At 45.8% G+C, this 16594-nt stretch overlaps 2 protein-coding genes across 3 annotated transcripts in view; both read left to right on the forward strand.

Moving 5' to 3' along the window:
• LOC115083693 (zinc finger protein 665-like) overlaps window positions 1-16594 on the forward strand; it is an 84390-nt gene that overhangs the window by 10789 nt on the left and 57007 nt on the right. For both annotated transcript variants that reach the window (XM_029587655.1, XM_029587654.1), the window contains exon 3: window positions 858-981. In XM_029587655.1, coding sequence (XP_029443515.1) covers window positions 858-981 — 124 coding nt within the window. The remainder of the gene's footprint in view (window positions 1-857; window positions 982-16594) is intronic.
• LOC115085983 (oocyte zinc finger protein XlCOF20-like) lies at window positions 4314-12606 on the forward strand. Its single transcript, XM_029592566.1, is given in 5 exon segments — window positions 4314-4380; window positions 10088-10293; window positions 11176-11284; window positions 11523-11731; window positions 11733-12606. Coding segments are annotated over 5 exon segments (1296 nt in total). The 3' UTR covers window positions 12438-12606.

Below are 16594 nucleotides of genomic sequence, written 5' to 3' on the forward strand. Positions count from 1 at the left end.
TCACTTATGGCCAGAGAGGGAACAAGAGCCAAGGACTCAGGAAGTCTCTTCCAGGCACTCGGCAGAGCGAGGAGAAAGCAGGGGAATCGGAAGGTGGTGGAGGAGAAAGGCACAGATTAGAGGAACGGCGTTCACGAGGAAGGGAGAGAGAAGAGAAGAAAGGCAGTGAGGAGCTGCAGAGTGAGTGCATTTGTAGGGGAGGGAGAGAAGCTTGAACTGTAGGTGGAAGTGGACAGAGAGCCAATGTAGCGACCTGAGAAGAGGGGTTACATGATCATAGCGAGGTTAAAGAATGAGAAGTCATGCAGCTGAATGTTGAAGAGATTGCAGGGGAGAAAAACGATTCAGCGGGAGGTCAGCAAAGAGCAAGTTACAGAAGTCTAAGCAGGAGGAGATAAGAGAGGGGAGGAGGGTTTTGGCTCAGAGAGGAAGGGATAGATTTTAGCAGTGTTACAGAGGAGGAACTGCCTCACTTTAGCAGTGTTTTGGATGTGCAGGAGGAGGGAGAGGCATCAAAGATGACCCAAGGTTAGGGCTGAGAAAACAGGAGGATGAGAGCACAGTGAGCCCTCCTGATGTGACAGAATCAGATGTTCCTGATGTTCTGGATAATGCTCTGTTAGATCTGGGGTTTTATTATTCACTGATTTATCCAGGCAGAGACGTTTGATATCTGGGTCTCTTGGATTAGACTTGCAAACCCCGAAGTCCAGAAAGGAAACTGAGTCCAGGGAACAAGTCTGGCAGTTCTGGGGATGAGGGGTCCTGGTGTCCCCTCTTGCATGATCAAATGTTATGAGATTAAAGCCAGCTGAGCCCCTCCACGTGTCCCTGAGTGTTTCTGGTTTGTGTTTCAGGTGCCGGTGATGTTTGAGGACCTCACTGTCTCTTTCTCCCAGGAGGAAGGAGGTTGTTTAGATGAAGGACAGAAGGAGATTTCCAGGGATGTGAAGGAGAATTATGAGACCCTGAGCTCTGTAGGTAAGGATTGCATTATCTCCATTTTAGTAAATGCAGGTAATGTTGTATTAAAAGTCACTTTTTTTCCTGGGTCTGCTCCACACCAGAGATGTGCAGACAGGGCTGGATTTAGCATTTTCCCATAGATAAGCAGCATGAATAAGCCATGCTGTCTGGGAGTCCTCCGGGCAGCTAGGTGGCGCTGCTCTCTTAGAACAGAGTCTTTCAGTGCAGTCTGCCTGCTTGATCCTCCCCCGCTATCCCCAGCCTCCTCAGTCCCTTTTCTTCCGCAGCCTGACTGCACGCGGAGCTCTTCTCCTCCTCAGCGAAACATTTCTCTGAAGTAAAAAAAAAAAAAAAGAGAAAAGAAGTTAAAAACAGAAACACCAAATGTTACCTATGCCTTGGACCTGACCACAACCAGGCAGCCTGTAGGGACTGCGGACGCATGTTTCCCCCGCGCCCAGCGGCAGAGGGCTGCCAAAATATCAAAACTGAGAGAAATGGCATCGGACTCGTATACCCCTTCGGAAGAGTCGACTCTGTCCTCCCAGGTCCGTCCCCCCCCCGGAGCCTCCAAGGAGTCAACGCGTCCCAGGGCCGCTTCGGTGGGGCCTCCCGGTTCGTCCGCTGAAGCAAGGGACAACAGCGCCGATGTACTGCGCAGGAGATGCATCGACGGTGCCGAAGACAACATCTGCACCGAGTGGCAACGGAGCTCAGACGCGTCCGACGCAGGAAGCCGGCCGCATGCTTCGGGATCGAAGCATAAGCACAGGGACATCCACGAACCGAAGGAAGTCGGCGCCGACGCCATCGATGCACTCACTGGCTCACTGCTTATCTACGGGAAAAGAGCAAATTTGCTTACCGTAAACGGTGTTTTCCTTTGATAGCGGATGCTTGGCAGTCCCCAGCTGATGTATTGAGCGCAAGTCCCTGATCATGTCCCAAGGATGAGTTTGAGGTGGTTCGCTCAAGATAGTAAAGAAGATAGGTGGACAGTTCATCTCTGCTGACTTTGCAGCATTAAGACGTGCTCGCTTCCAGGATTCTTTTGCCCGTGTCTGCGTCACCTGCAGTGTGTTTGTCCAAACAGTAGTTAGCCATGCTGACCCTCCCGCCTCCCCGGACAGTCGATTAATACTTTCAATGCTTGGATGCAGACTGAGGAGGATGGGGAAAGTGGGGAAAGTGGGGGAGGATCCAAGCAGGCAGACTGCACTGAAAGACTCTGTTCTAAGAGAGCAGCGCCACCTAGCTGCCCGGAGGACGTCCCAGACAGCATGGCCAATTCATCTGCTATCTACGGAAAACACCGTTTACGGTGAGCAAACTTGCTCATAGGTGCACAAGGCCTCTCCGCTCTCCCTCTCCCCTCCCCATGCCTGGTCCCCTCATCCTCTTTTTCTCCCATCCCTGAGATCTCCTCTCTGTGCTGATACCTGAGATCACTTTTCCCTCAATAAAAAGAAAGTGAATTTCCTAGTGTGTAGCAGATGGACTCAGGACCAATGGGTATAGTGTACTCGTGCTAACAGTTGGAGACGGATCAGATTTCAATCTGACATCAGCACCTAGTACATATACCCCTGCAGGAAGTGCAGATTCTCAGTATTTTTCCATCTCCAAAGCAGTTAGGAGCTATCTTCACGCTCGCCGATCGTTAGAACAAAATTAAAGAACAAAAACATCCCAAGACGAGCCCTGCACTCCTGCGGTGATACCCTCGGGTCCCTCCCCCAGTTGAGTTTCCCGAGGTGATTTCCGTGGTCCCTCGGAGGTAAGAGCCTCGGTCCGGTGGCCGAATCGCGGTAGGGACCTAGCCCCTGAGCGAGAAGGGTTCGGGCGTGGCACAGAGGCAGCCGCGGTCCGGAGCCGAATCGCGGCGAGGAGTTCGGGCACGGCTGAGAGGCAGCGGGTGCATCCCCTCAACCGCGGCGGTGAAGGTATTACCCTCTCCCCCCGCAGCCGGAGACCGGCCGGAACGAAACCGAGAAGCGCCGAAGACAAGGTAAGGCGTACATCTTCTATTTAAACGGTCTCCGAAGATCGAGGAGGAGCAGGGTCTGCCCACGTGGAGACCCTCTAAGGAGGTCGCCATATTGCCCACACGCTCGCCAGGGCTCAGTGAGGCACTCCACGTGGCTGGCCATGGCTGCGCCATCTTGCATGCAGTTTTGTGCGGTGCCATTTTTCCCCATAGACTGTCAGTACGTGCAGTGCTGGCTGGCCCTACTGTGTGCATGACTGAGCGTTTAACCGCGCACATACCTATGTGTGTAAGTACACACATGCATTTGCGCACAGCTGGACGCTTATATTTACGCGCGTCGGGGCGGATTTCTGTGCGCTCGAGTTCAAGCCTAGCTTGTCTAAATGCACAAGCTGCACTGAACTATGGCTCCAACAGCAAAGAAACACAAACGACATTCCCTTTGTGCTGCCTGCTATATTAGGGCTGTACAGTCTGACCTTTAATCCTTCATGTGTCAGCACTGTGAGGAGGCCCAGGGAGGGCTGGACTCTCAGATCTTCTCCAAGCCTGGCCCTTCCCAGTCGGAGGACTGGTCAGCCATGACCTTATCCGGTAGTACCCTGGATTTGATCGATCCTAGGACCTCTTGGGTGGAATTCTTTCAGGACCTTCAAGCCTTTGTTCAGGTGCAGTCAGCTGCTGCCCTGCCTGGACTGAGCCCCACCTGGGAAGGCCTTGTCCTCCCAGCACTATTAGCATGCCTTGCCTCACCAAGAGGTATCCCTGACAGGGACCCAGACACCATGGACGACGAAAGGATGCAGGCTCATTGGAGGATGGGGGAATCCCTCCAGGCTTGGAACCATACAGGACCATGCTATGATATTTCCACAGAGATGAATTGCCGTGGCTGGTCTCCCAGATCCTGAAGACTCTGAGAGTTCCCGGCACGGACCCTATGTCTGAGCCAAAGAAGAACCCCATCCTAGTGTCTCTACAGAAAGCTTCTTGCTATTTCCCGATGCTGGAAGCCATCCAGGAGTTGATTGACCTGGAATGGGACACCCCAGAAGCCAGCTCTAAAGGAAGTCGGGCATTGAAGGACTTATACCCTCTGGACCCGGCAGCCAAAGAATGCCTGTATTTCCCGAAAGTGTACAGCCTGGTCTGCGCCATTTCAAAGCAAACAACTATCCCAGTAGAGGGAGGAGCAGCCTTGAAGGATGCGCACGATAAGCGGCTGGAGTCTATCCTTAAATAAGCCTTTGACGTGACAGCAATGAAGCTGCAATTCGCTTCCTGTTCTGCCCTGGTGGCTCGCTCGTGTCTGCTTCTCCAAGAGGCAGATAGCTCAGGGACCCATCCGATAGAGGCAATGGAGTCTGCTGCAGCATTCCGAGCAGATGCAAGCTCTGACCCTAGGGTGGTCCTTGGCCAGAGAGGTAGCCTCAGTGATGGAGGCCAGAAGACACTATGGCTGCGAAATTGGTCAACGGACGCAACCTCTAAGGCAATTTCACAAGATACCCTTTAAGGGATCCCTCTTATTTGGAGTGAATTAGAAAAGTTGGGCATTAAATGGGGTGAATCTCCAGGGTCGCAGCTACTGGAGATAAGAAAAAGAGGTTGCAGTGCCCCTCATCTATGAAGGGTCGGACCAGGGGGCTCCCAGCTTTTTTGGCCCTACAGAAACTCGCCATTTTAGACATCTCGAACTTTTGGGAAGGTCTCAGTCCTTTCAGAGTCATCACCAAAAAGAGGAACTGGTTCGGGCTCAAAACCAAACTCCCATGAGTTGGAAGACCAATCCATAGGACGAGGAGATAGGGAGCCGACTATCCCTCTTCTCTCAGCGGTGGGTCAAGATCACATCGGACAGATGGGTTCTGGACTCATTCGAGAAGGATACGCTCTGGAATTTCGCAGCATACCTCATTCATCGACCTACTGACCACATCCCACAATGCGAAGGTTCCTTGATTCTTCAGTCGCAGAAGAGATCATCACTCCCAAGGGGATTGATGTGCTGGTCCAGACCTGGCCAGAGGAGGACTTATTGTACGCCTTCCTTCCTTGGCTCTGCTGGGCAAGATCATTCGCAAGATAGAATGCCACAGAGGATTAGTCCTTCTGGTGGCCCCGGATTGGCCCAAAAATGCCCGTGATATGCAGATGTGGAGGCTTCTGGTGGAAGAACCTCCTATACCTCCATCCGCCCAGGGACCGTCTCCAACAGAGGTCCATCCTTCATGAGGACTTAACTCAGTTTTGTCTTACGGTCTGGCCCTTGAGAGGACTTGCCTGACGAAGCGTGGATATTCAGCAGCAGTATTGCCACCAGTTGCTCTGCGCGTGGAAGTTCTTGACATCCTTGATGTGCATATGAATCTGGAGAATAAGTGAGGCCTGGTGCAAGGAACGCGAGCTCTCTCCTCAGTCGATAAGATCCCATGATTCTGGAATTCTTACGGATGGCCTGAACAAAAGGACTGACCCTCAACTCTTTGAGGTTCCAGTGGCGGCTCTCTCCTATTTCAGAGGCGGCGATGATGGAGCCTGCCAGTACATTTCCTTACCATCCTTAATGGACGCAAAGACTCGGAGACTACCAACCGACGCTCCTTCGCCACTTAAAAACGTCAGTTAGGCTGTTAGTACAATATCTAGAACATACAGAATTGCTGTGCAAAGATGAACCAGCTTGTTTGTGGAAGGAAACAAGGCGAAGCTGCTTTGCGAGCTACCATAGTTCACTGGATTAAGGAAGTGTTCATAGGGAGCTTATGTAGCATCAGGGAACCTTTACCCCTTCAAGTTAAAACTCAGTCCACTAGGGCCCAGGGCAGTATCCTGGTGAAAGCTAAGCTACTGTCTCTCGTCAACATCTGTCGATCACGACGTGGTCCTGCCTTGCACTCCTTCTCCAGGTTCTATTGCCTGGACATCCAAGCCCGAGAAGAGCAGCCTTTTGCGAGGACGGTGCTAACCAGGACCGGCTGGCAGCCTCCCACCCTGTTCGGGAGTAGCTTTTGTACATCCCATTGGTCCTGAGTTCATTTGGCTACACTCAAGAAATGAGAAATTACTTCGTTTCCTTCGTGTAGACAGATGGATCCAGCATCCCGCCCATGGCTGCCCACGAAAAGTACAATAGTATAGTCACAAACAGTAAACAACCTCTTTAATCCACAATAAAGTGACTTGTCCTTTGAATCAATTCTTGATAATATTTGTGTGTAATTTATTTATAGTTTTGAAAGAAGATGAAGTCCCGCTCAAGGGACTATATTTGACATATTTAAGAACCCGGATAAAATTTGTCTGGTAGAAGATTTTCAGCATATGGATGAGATTTACAAACATACCCGTTGAGAGATATACAGGGTTTGTTGTATTTTGACGCTTTAGTCCTTCCCTGAAGAAGCCTTTGAGAGATCAGGCGAAACAAAGATCTTTGTTGGACTTTATGTGGACTAACATCTATGCAAAATACTATTTTAGAAAAAGCAGTTGCACTTTAGGATTTTATAAGGATTACTATCTGTGTCGTGATTTATGCAAATTACTATTTAAAGAAAAAGCAGTTGTACTTTATATAAATTGTTTAAGATTAAGATAAATATATTTGGAGAAAAACATTTGCACTTATATGTAATTTGTTTTTTTGAATAGACACTGTGTATAAAATTTATATCTTTATATACATTACATGTGATTACATCGTTCCTGTTTTTTGATGACAAATGTTTTTATGTGGGTGTATGTATGAGATGGATGATTGTGCTAGGTAGATTTTATTGTTAGATAGGTGAATGTTACATATGAATAAAACAAATTTATTTGTTGAAGAGATCCTCTTTTGTGCAGTATCCTACCTAATAACGAAGGATGACTGACGTGCCGCAAATGCGCAGTAGAGACCAGCTCTACCGCGCATGTGCGGGCGAGCACGTCGGTCTGAGCCAGAAAAAAAAAGAAAAAAAATGGCGGTGTCCAGTGCAGCGGCGTCCAGTGGCAGCGGCGGCATTGGGAGGCAGCGGCGGCGGCGGCGTTGAGTGGCAGCAGCGGCGGCATCCGGTGGTAGCGGCGGGTGGCAGCGGCGGCGGCGGCATCGGGTGGCAGCGGCGGTGGCAGCGAGGGAGGAGAGAGAGAGGGAGGGACTGACAGAGAGAGGGAGGGACTGAGTGAGAGGGGAGGAGAGAGAGGGGGTGGGACTGAGTGAGAGGGAGGGAGGGAGTGGGACCCTGAGGGGGGAGATGAGAGTGAGGGGGAGGAAAGGGAGGGAGGAGGGACATGAGAGAGGGAGGGAGGGGCGAGTAGAGGGAGGACTGAGAGCAGTGAGGGAGTGGGACTGAGGGGAGAGGGGGAGGGAACTGAGGGGGAGGGGGAGGGAGTGGGACTGAGGGAGAGTAAGGTGGGACTGAGTGTGAGTGAGAGGGAGGGAGAGAGGGGGAGGAGGAGTGAGAGGAGAGGAGAGTGGGGAGAGGGAGGGAGGGGGGGGGGGAGAGGGAGGGGAGAGAGAAGGGGGGGAGGTGAGAGACAGAGGGATGTAGCCCGTTTTAACGGGCTTACGGCTTGTTTCTACATGAAAAGTACCAAGCATATGCACATTGAATCTCGATCCCAAAGAGATTACGGGTAAGCCATCACACTATTGCTACATCTGGGCATCTGTTAATATTGCCTGGGATTCAACATTATGTTTGGGTGAGTACAGTTACGGTCACCAGTTTTAATCAAGTTCTTAATCAAGTTAAGAACTGAAGAGTAGTAAAATATCTGGACCTGATGGTATACTCCCCAGGGTTCTGAAGGAACTGAAAAATGAAATTTCAGACCTATTAGTAAAAAATTTGTAACCTATCATTAAAATCATCATTTGTACCTGAAGACTGGAGGGTAGCAAATGTACCCCAATATTTTAAAAGGGCTCCAGGGGCGATCCGGGAAACAACAGACCAGTTAGCCTGACTTCAGTGCCAGGAAAAATAGTGGAAAGTGTTCTAAACATCAAAATCACAGAACATATAGAAAGACATGGTTTAATGGAACAAAGTCAGCATGGCTTTACCCAAGGCAAGTCTTGCCTCACAAATCTGCTTCACTTTTTTGAAGGAGTTAAATAAACATGTGGATAAAGGTGAACCGGTAGATGTAGTGTACTTGGATTTTCAGAAGGCGTTTGACAAAGTTCCTCATGAGAGGCTTCTAGGAAAAGTAAAAAGTCATGGGATAGGTGGTGATGTCCTTTCGTGGACTGCAAACTGGCTAAAAGACAGGAAACAGAGAGTAGGATTAATGGACAATTTTCTCAGTGGAAGGGAGTGGGCAGTGGAGTGCCTCAGAGATCTGTATTGGGACCCTTACTTTTCAATATATTTATAAATGATCTGGAAAGAAACATGACGAGTGAGATAATCAAATTTGCAGATGACACAAAATTGTTCGGAGTAGTTAAATCACAAGCAGATTGTGATACATTGCAGGAAGACCTTGTGAGACATGGAAAAATTGGGCATCCAAATGGCAGATGAAATTTAATGTGGATAAGTGCAAGGTGATGCATATAGGGAAAAATAATCCATGCTATAGTTACACAATGTTGGGTTCCATATTAGGTGATACAACCCCAAGAAGAGATCTAGGCGTCATAGTGGATACCACATTGAAATAGTTGGTTCAGGTGTGCTGCGGCAGTCAAAAAAGCAAACAGAATGTTGGGAATTATTAGAATGGGAATGGTGAATAAAACAGAAAATATCATAATGCCTCTATATCGCTCCATGGTGAGATCACACCTTGAATACTGTGTACATTCTGGTCGCCGCATCTCAAAAAAGATATAATTGCGATGGAGAAGGTACAGAGAAGGGCTACACCAAAATGATAAGAGGAATGGAACAGCTCCCCTATGAGGAAAGACTAAAGAGGTTAGGACTCTTTTCAGCTTGGAGAAGAGACGGCTGAAGGGGGATATGATAGAGGTGTTTAAAATCAATGAGAGGTCTGGAACGGGTAGATGTGAATCGGTATTTACTCTTTCGGATAATAGAAAGACTAGGGAGGGGGCACTCCATGAAGTTAGCATATGGCACATTTAAAACTAATCGGAGAAAGTTCTTTTTTACTCAACGCACAATTAAACTCTGAATTTGTTACTAGAGGATGTGGTTAGTGCAGTTAGTATAGCTGTGTTTTAAAAAGGATTGGATACGTTCTTGGAGGAGAGTCCATTACCTACTATTAAGGTCACTTAGAGAATAGCCACTGCCATTAGCAACAGTAACATGGAATAGACTTAGTTTTTTGGGTACTTGCCAGGTTCTTAAGGCCTGGATTAGCCACTGTTGGAGACAGGATGATGGGCTTGATGGACCCTGGTCTGATCCCAGTATGGCATGTTCTTAAATTGTAATTCAAGTTTTTCAATAGTATGTCCACAGTGGCTTTTGAAGAGAATACTGAAGGGCTGAGGTCACTGCAAGGGTGTATCCAGGATGATGTTCAGCTTTGAAACCTGGTCTCCGTCTCCATCTGCTGGCAGGGGAGCACATAACCCATTAGTCCTGAGTCCATCTGTTTACATTAAGGAAAATGAAATTATCAGGTAGGGTAATTTCTCCATTTGATGTCTTCTAAGTTAGGACTTTATGAGGCACTGATATCATTGAGGGCTGAAGGGAAAGGGATGCTTCTGTTCCCTCTGCTCGTGAGTACTGATTGCTACTAACACGTAAGAAAGCCTTTACGTTCTCTTGATCTTCCAGTTGATTTCAGTGTGATTTAAGAGTTCAGAAAGCATTTGAAAAGATTATTGTTTAAAGATGTTTTTTAATTTATCAAGTTTATATTATGTGTTCTGTTTTGATTGTGATTGAATGTGTGTGTATCTTTGTAATCCACCCTGAAACGATTGCACTGGAGGAGTCGGGTATAAGTTTTATAAATTATATAGATAAATAAAATAAACCACAGGAGTTTTTCAGAGGCTTCTCCCAAAAGCTTTCTGCTACATCATAGAATTCTGTAATATCAGAGATCCCATGTGCTCATTGTATGATCATTCAAAATGTCTGATCCCAGGTCATTGATAGCTTTCCATTCCATTGTCACTGACACATGACTAATTCCTTTTTTTTTTATATCCAGCAAGCAATGAGGTCATACAGGAAGAGAAGAGGGAGGAGAATAGAGAAGAACACCCTATAGTACTGGCACTTACACCAAGACAATCAAGAAATGTCTGTGAGAATCATCCCAGATTACTGATGGGGGAGATGCTAGCCAAAGTCAGCAGGAATCAGAGAAGAAGCAGCAAAGACCCTACAGGAGACTCACTGGATGTGTCACTGCATGTGAGAGAAGTGACAGGGAGCTCACAGATATCCACCCTGAGCACCAGAGACATATGAGAGCAGAGATAACCTTCCAGAGTAATAACAGTGATCAAATGACTTCTGACTGCCACCAGAGAGAACTGAGAGCAGATAAAACCTTCCAAAGTAATAACAATGACCAAATGACTTCTGACCTCACCCAGATTGACCTGAGAGAAATGAGACCCTTACAAAATAATAACTGTAATCAATGACTTCTGACCTCCGACAGAGAGATGAGGAAGGAAGAAATCCTTTCACTGTGACACCTGTGGGGAAACCTTTGCTAGGAATGTCATTTGCATGCTGCACCAGAAAACCCACTCCGGAACGAGACCTTTTTCATGTTCTCAGTGTGGAAAATGTTTCAAACATAAGTTAAACCTGAAATTACCAACCAGAGAATCCACATTCAGGGGAACACTTTCACTTGTATTGAATGTAAGAAAAACCTTTTAGCAGGGAATCCTTACTAATACACCCAAAGAGCACATACAGGTAAGAGATCCTCAAATTGCCCTCAAGATGGAGAATCTTACAGCTCCGAGTTCTGGTTTATTAAATCCCCAGAAAATGGAGAAAGAAGAGTAGACATTTCCATCTTCTGAAAGAGGAGAAAACATCATTCAAAAGCAAGGACCTAAAGAATAAATGAAAAATCACGAGAGAAGAAAAATTATTCATGTGTAATGATGGTGACAGAAACCTCAATGAGAGAGAAAATTTCACAGGGACAACTAAAATTCCAAACAGGGGGAGAGAGCAATTTCAACTAGTTGAATGCAATAAAATTTATGTTCCGTGAAAGCCTCTTCAAGAGATGGAAAAAAGCATGATGAGAGACCATTGTCTTGCTTTCAGGCTCAAAAATCTTTCAGTAGGAAGGCAACCGTCCCACAACAGAAGAAAATGCCGAAAGCAGAAAGTCAATTTATATGTACTGAGTGTGGTAAAAGCTTCAGGCAGATGTGTAAACTCAAAATTCACAAGAGAATCCACACTGGAGAGAAACCATTTGCATGCTCTGATTGTGATAAATGCTTTAAGACAAAGGGAGAAATAAAAATCCATCAGAGAATCCACACTGGAGTAAAACCATATACATGTACTGAGTGTGGGAAAAGCTTCAGGCAGACATGCAAACTCACAATTCACAAGAGAATCCACACTGGAGAGAAACCATTTACATGTATTGAGTGTGGAAAAAGCTTTAGGGCAAAGGGACAAATCAAAAATCCATCAGAGAATCCACACAGGAGAAAAACCATTTCCATGCTCTGATTGTGATAAATGCTTTAAGACAAAGGGACAAATCAAAATTCATCAGAGACTCCACACTGGAATAAAACCATATATATGTACTGAGTGTGGTAAAAGTTTCAGGAAGAAGCATAATCTCATAATCCACCAGAGAATCCCACAATGGAGTAAAACCATATACATGTACTGAGTGTGGTAAAAGCTTCAGGCAGACATGCAAACTCACAATTCACAAGAGAATCCACACTGGAGAGAAACCTTTTACATGTACTGAGTGTGGAAAAAGCTTTAGGGCAAAGGGAGAAATCAAAATCCATCAGAGAATCCACACAGGAGAGAAGCCATTTGCATGCTCTGATTGTGATAAATGCTTTAAGACAAAACAAGAAATCAAAATCCATCAGAGAATCCACACTGGAGTAAAACCATATACATGTACTGAGTGTGGTAAAAGCTTCAGGCAGACGTGCAAACTCACAATTCACAAGAGAATCCACACTGGGGAGAAACCATTTACATGTACTGAGTGTGGTAAAAGCTTTAGGGCAAAGGGAGAAATCAAAATCCATCAGAGAATCCACACAGGAGAGAAGCCATTTGCATGCTCTGATTGTGATAAATGCTTTAAGACAAAGGGAGAAATCAAAATCCACCAGAGAATCCACACTGGAGTAAAACCATATACATGTACTGAGTGTGGCAAAAGCTTCAGGCAGAAGTGCCAACTCACAATTCACAAGAGAATCCACACTGAGGTGAAACCATTTACATGTATTGAATGTGGGGAATCTTTTTGTCAGAAAAGAAACCTCACATGGCATCAGAGAGTCCACACTGGAGTGAAAACATTTTCATGCTCTTGAGTGTGATAAATGCTTTAAGACAAAGGTAGAAGTCAAAAGCCATCAGAAAATCCACCCAGGACAGAAGCTATTTACATATAGTGAATGTGATAAAAGCTTCAGACAGAAGACATCTCTCATAAGACATCAGAGAATCCACACTGGAGTAAAACCATATACATGTACTGACTGTGGGAAAGCCAAGTCCTACTTTGTGAGGAAAAAGCTTCAGAACAAAGGGCGAACTTTCAAGTCACCTGAGAAGCCACACAGAAGTCTAATGAATTCACGCACTCTCCTACAGTTTTGAAATTGTAGACTGGACTGATAAGGATCTTAAATAGATGGAAGCAAGAAGAATGAAACTTCCTCTGCACTCAGGCAGGCCAAACCGGGCGAGTGGGTTATGCAACCTCTACCAGCAGATGGAGATGGATTAAAAGCTGACATCACAGACATATAGCCCTGCCCTGTCATAAGTCCATCAGTATTCTCTGTCTCCAGCAGATGGTGGACATCCAACTCCACGATGTGCATGACTGCTCCAGTTCTTTACCTTATCTGACTGTGAATTGATCTCGGCAACGTTATGTTGTTTTTTTTATTATGCAATTCAACACAGGACTGTTCAACTTATGTTTCAACATCTTTTTATTTGCTACTCTCCAGGCATCTGTTACTTTGTATCTAAGCTGGCTGTCAGATTTCGCTTTAAATCCCAAGCATTCACTAAGATATTGTTCCTAGTTATTACTTTGAAGTGGGTATTTTGCTGGCCTACTGAGGTGGTCGCAACTGGCCTACTTCACTCACCCTCCGGCATACCTGAGATGGTCTCTGGACTGGTGGTGGGCTGTGGAGGCAGGTTCAGTGCTGCCTTCCTCTTCGCGGCCTAGCCCGCAGCTGGCATGCTGCAGGATGCGGCAGGGGAAGCCACCACGTTCTCAGATGCCCAGCCTTTTGGGCGCATGAGCCTTTTTTTTTTTTTTTTTTTAAAGGGCCCACGACAAGTCGCCTGTCGACCCTCCTGGATGCACCTCCTTCTGGGTTCTATTTAAGGCGAACCCTGACTAACAGGACCTGTCTTGGCAACTTCCCAGCCTTCCTGCTGCTTCAGTTGCTTGGCCTGCCTGTCTGACTATGTTGCTTTCTCCAAACCTGACCTCTGCCTGTCTGACTACTTTGCCTTCTCCAAACCTGACCTCCATCTGTCTGACTACGTTGTCTTCTCCAAACCTGACCTCTGCCTGTCTGACTACGTTGCCTTCTGCAAGCCTGCCTGCCTGACCACGCTCTGGATCAATTCCAGACCTCAACTTTTGCTCGACCGGATCTTTCTTCAAATTGTTTCCTGATTCTGACTGTGTTTGGTCTGTGTCCGCCTGCCAACAGTGGGAATTGGGCCATGATCTCCCAGGGGGTACCTTTTCCATCTCGGTCCAAGAGTCCACAAATTCATGTTTCATAACAGTGGGTAATGCATTCTTTCCTTACCCCTCTTGCTTGTGCCTGTTTTGTTGGTTTGCATTTTAATGCCGTTGTGTTTTATTTTGTTTCCTGAGATACCTGATACTTTCTGGTTTGAACTTGTTCCTCTGATGCAGCCTTGCAAAACACGATCCCGTCCTGTGTCAGGGGACTGAAATTCCATGTGTACACTCATTATTGAGTAATTGTTTAACCAGTTCATTGCTGGCAGTTTCTTTGAGTATATGCCCAAATTACTTGTCTAAATTGCTTCAATCAGGATCTCTGATTCATAGGATTTTTTCATTTATGCTGAGATGTATTCATCTCTTTGGAATTACTGAAGAATCTTTGGTCATATACAGCCGTGCTGAACATTAACGCAGCACACATTTACATAAGAACATAAGATGCACCATTCTGGGTCAGACGAAAGGTTCATCAAGCCCAGTATCCTGTTTCCAACGTGGCTAATCCAAGTCACAAGTACCTGGCAAGTACCCAAACATTAGATAGATTACAAGCTACTATTGCTTATTAATTACCATCATAGAAGTTTATGGAGTTAACCTTGTGATGATAACATTTATTAGGGGCATCTGTTTAGTGGAAATTTATCAGAAGAGTTCCAGGAGGCACTGCTAGGTCTTGAAACTGTCTCTGAAACTGTGTCACACTTAGATAACAGAAAGACGAATGTATCTCTTTGTAGTTTTAGGCAACACAATGAAGAGTTATAAAATATGCATGTCTTCAATGCTAGTTAGAGTTCTCTGGATGTTTAGGAATGTTAATGTCAGCAAATGTTTTTTCACCTTGTGATCTTAAATCGATCCCTAGGGCAAAATTGTATTTAAGTAAAGTCACTTGGATACCTGATTAAGTCAGTCTCTCAAACTTAGGAGCTGACTTCCTTATGTGCATAAGAAATAAAGTTTTTTGATCATTAGAAATACACTGTCTCCGTTGTCCTTGTGTCCTTGGTAAATGTTTTCATTATAGATGGTACATTGTTCCGGGAATCGGAGAGGGGATGCTGGCCTGAGGCAGGGCAGCCAGAGAGAGGACGCCTGCTGACCTGAAGCAGGACAGCACAGTCCGAGAGCCCTTCTCTTGATTCGAACGAAATACAGGACACATTTTCATTTAATTAAATTTATTAATCGCCTATCACTATCCCTTGATGGACACCCTTCTAACAGCACAGCCCTGCACTTCTTTCTCACAGATCCGCACCCTCCACCCTCCTTCGTGCCTGCAGTTTTAAAGACCTAAAGATTAAGCTATTGTCAAAGCTTGCCACATCCTATCCCTATGTTAATCTCTGTTATGTTTTTAAACTTTGTTATGCTTCTCTTTGATATGTTAATCGTATGCTTTTAATTTCATCACTCCCACTCTGTAGACCCCCTGTTCATTGTAACTTTATCTTCCTAGTTAATTGGTTACCCCTTGTTCCAATGTAAACCGGTACGATAAGACACTAGTCTTGAGCATCGGTATATCAAAAGAATTTTAAATAAAAATAAAATAAATAATAGGCCTAGGCAATATACAAAGTATACATACATAATAAAAAGCAAAACAAAACGCACTCTTATATATTTATATTAAGGTTTCATAGAAACCATACCAAATAATCAAATAAGGTAATATTAAATGGCTACCCAAAAATAACTGATAAATCAAGGGGTCCTCAGGCAGATTGCTCCAGCCCAGCTTGTACCTTTTAACACCACCATCCTGCCCGTCAAGAAGGAATCAGGAAAGTACAGGTTAGTGCAAGATTTGCGAGCCAATTAACAGATTAGTCTGTGCCAGGGTTGCTATTGTCCCTGATCCTTCAACAATCCTGGGACAAATACCCCCTGAAGCGAACTATTTCACAGTAATAGACCTCTGCAGTGCCTTTTTCTCTGTTCCCCTCTCAGAAATCAAATGCTTTTTTTCATTTACGTCAGACTATGCCCGGTACACCTGGACTAGACTCCCCCAGGGGTTCATTCATTCACTCAGTATTTTTTCCCAGGTACTGCAGGAAAGTTTGAAAAAATGCCACAATTGTCTCCGGGAACAAAAATCCTTGTCACCCTCCCACACTTACCAGTTTGCCTTAAAAGACACTGAGGTTATGCTGTGCTTTTTACATTCATTGGGTCTTAAGGTATCAAAAAGAAAACTTCAGTTCCCTGTAAGTACCACGGATCAGTCCAGACTCCTGGGTTTTGCCCCTCCCCCCAGCAGATGGAGACAGAGAAGTTATTTAGGATGGTGCCACCTACAGTCCGGCACTATTTCTCTGTCTCCAACAGATGGTGGAGATGCAAGGCCTATAGTCTGTGCTGATTGCTTAGTGGAATTAGAGTAGTGAGTTCTGTGAGTTTTAGAGAGTTTTCAGTCGGTAAAACTTTTTTACTTTTGATTTAAAAAAAAAAAAAGCTGTTTCTGTCCTGAGCCTCCCAGAGGGTCTGTAAGGTCTTGAGGGAACCATCCCCCGCTGTTTGTTGAGGCAGCTGCATTAGAGGGTCGAGGGCCCTCTTGTTCCAAGCTAGCAGCTCTGGGTGCGACACCGGGGAGCCCAGTTCACTCCACCCCGCCGAATCAGGACCGTGGACCACTGCCAGGCAAGTCTTGAAAGAAAATAAAAACTTTTTTTTTTTTTTAATTTTTCTGTCAGTGTCACCGGCGCTGCGGCTCTCTCTTCCCTCCCT

Source organism: Rhinatrema bivittatum, chromosome 2, assembly GCF_901001135.1.
Source record: "Rhinatrema bivittatum chromosome 2, aRhiBiv1.1, whole genome shotgun sequence".
Taxonomy (NCBI): domain Eukaryota; kingdom Metazoa; phylum Chordata; class Amphibia; order Gymnophiona; family Rhinatrematidae; genus Rhinatrema; species Rhinatrema bivittatum.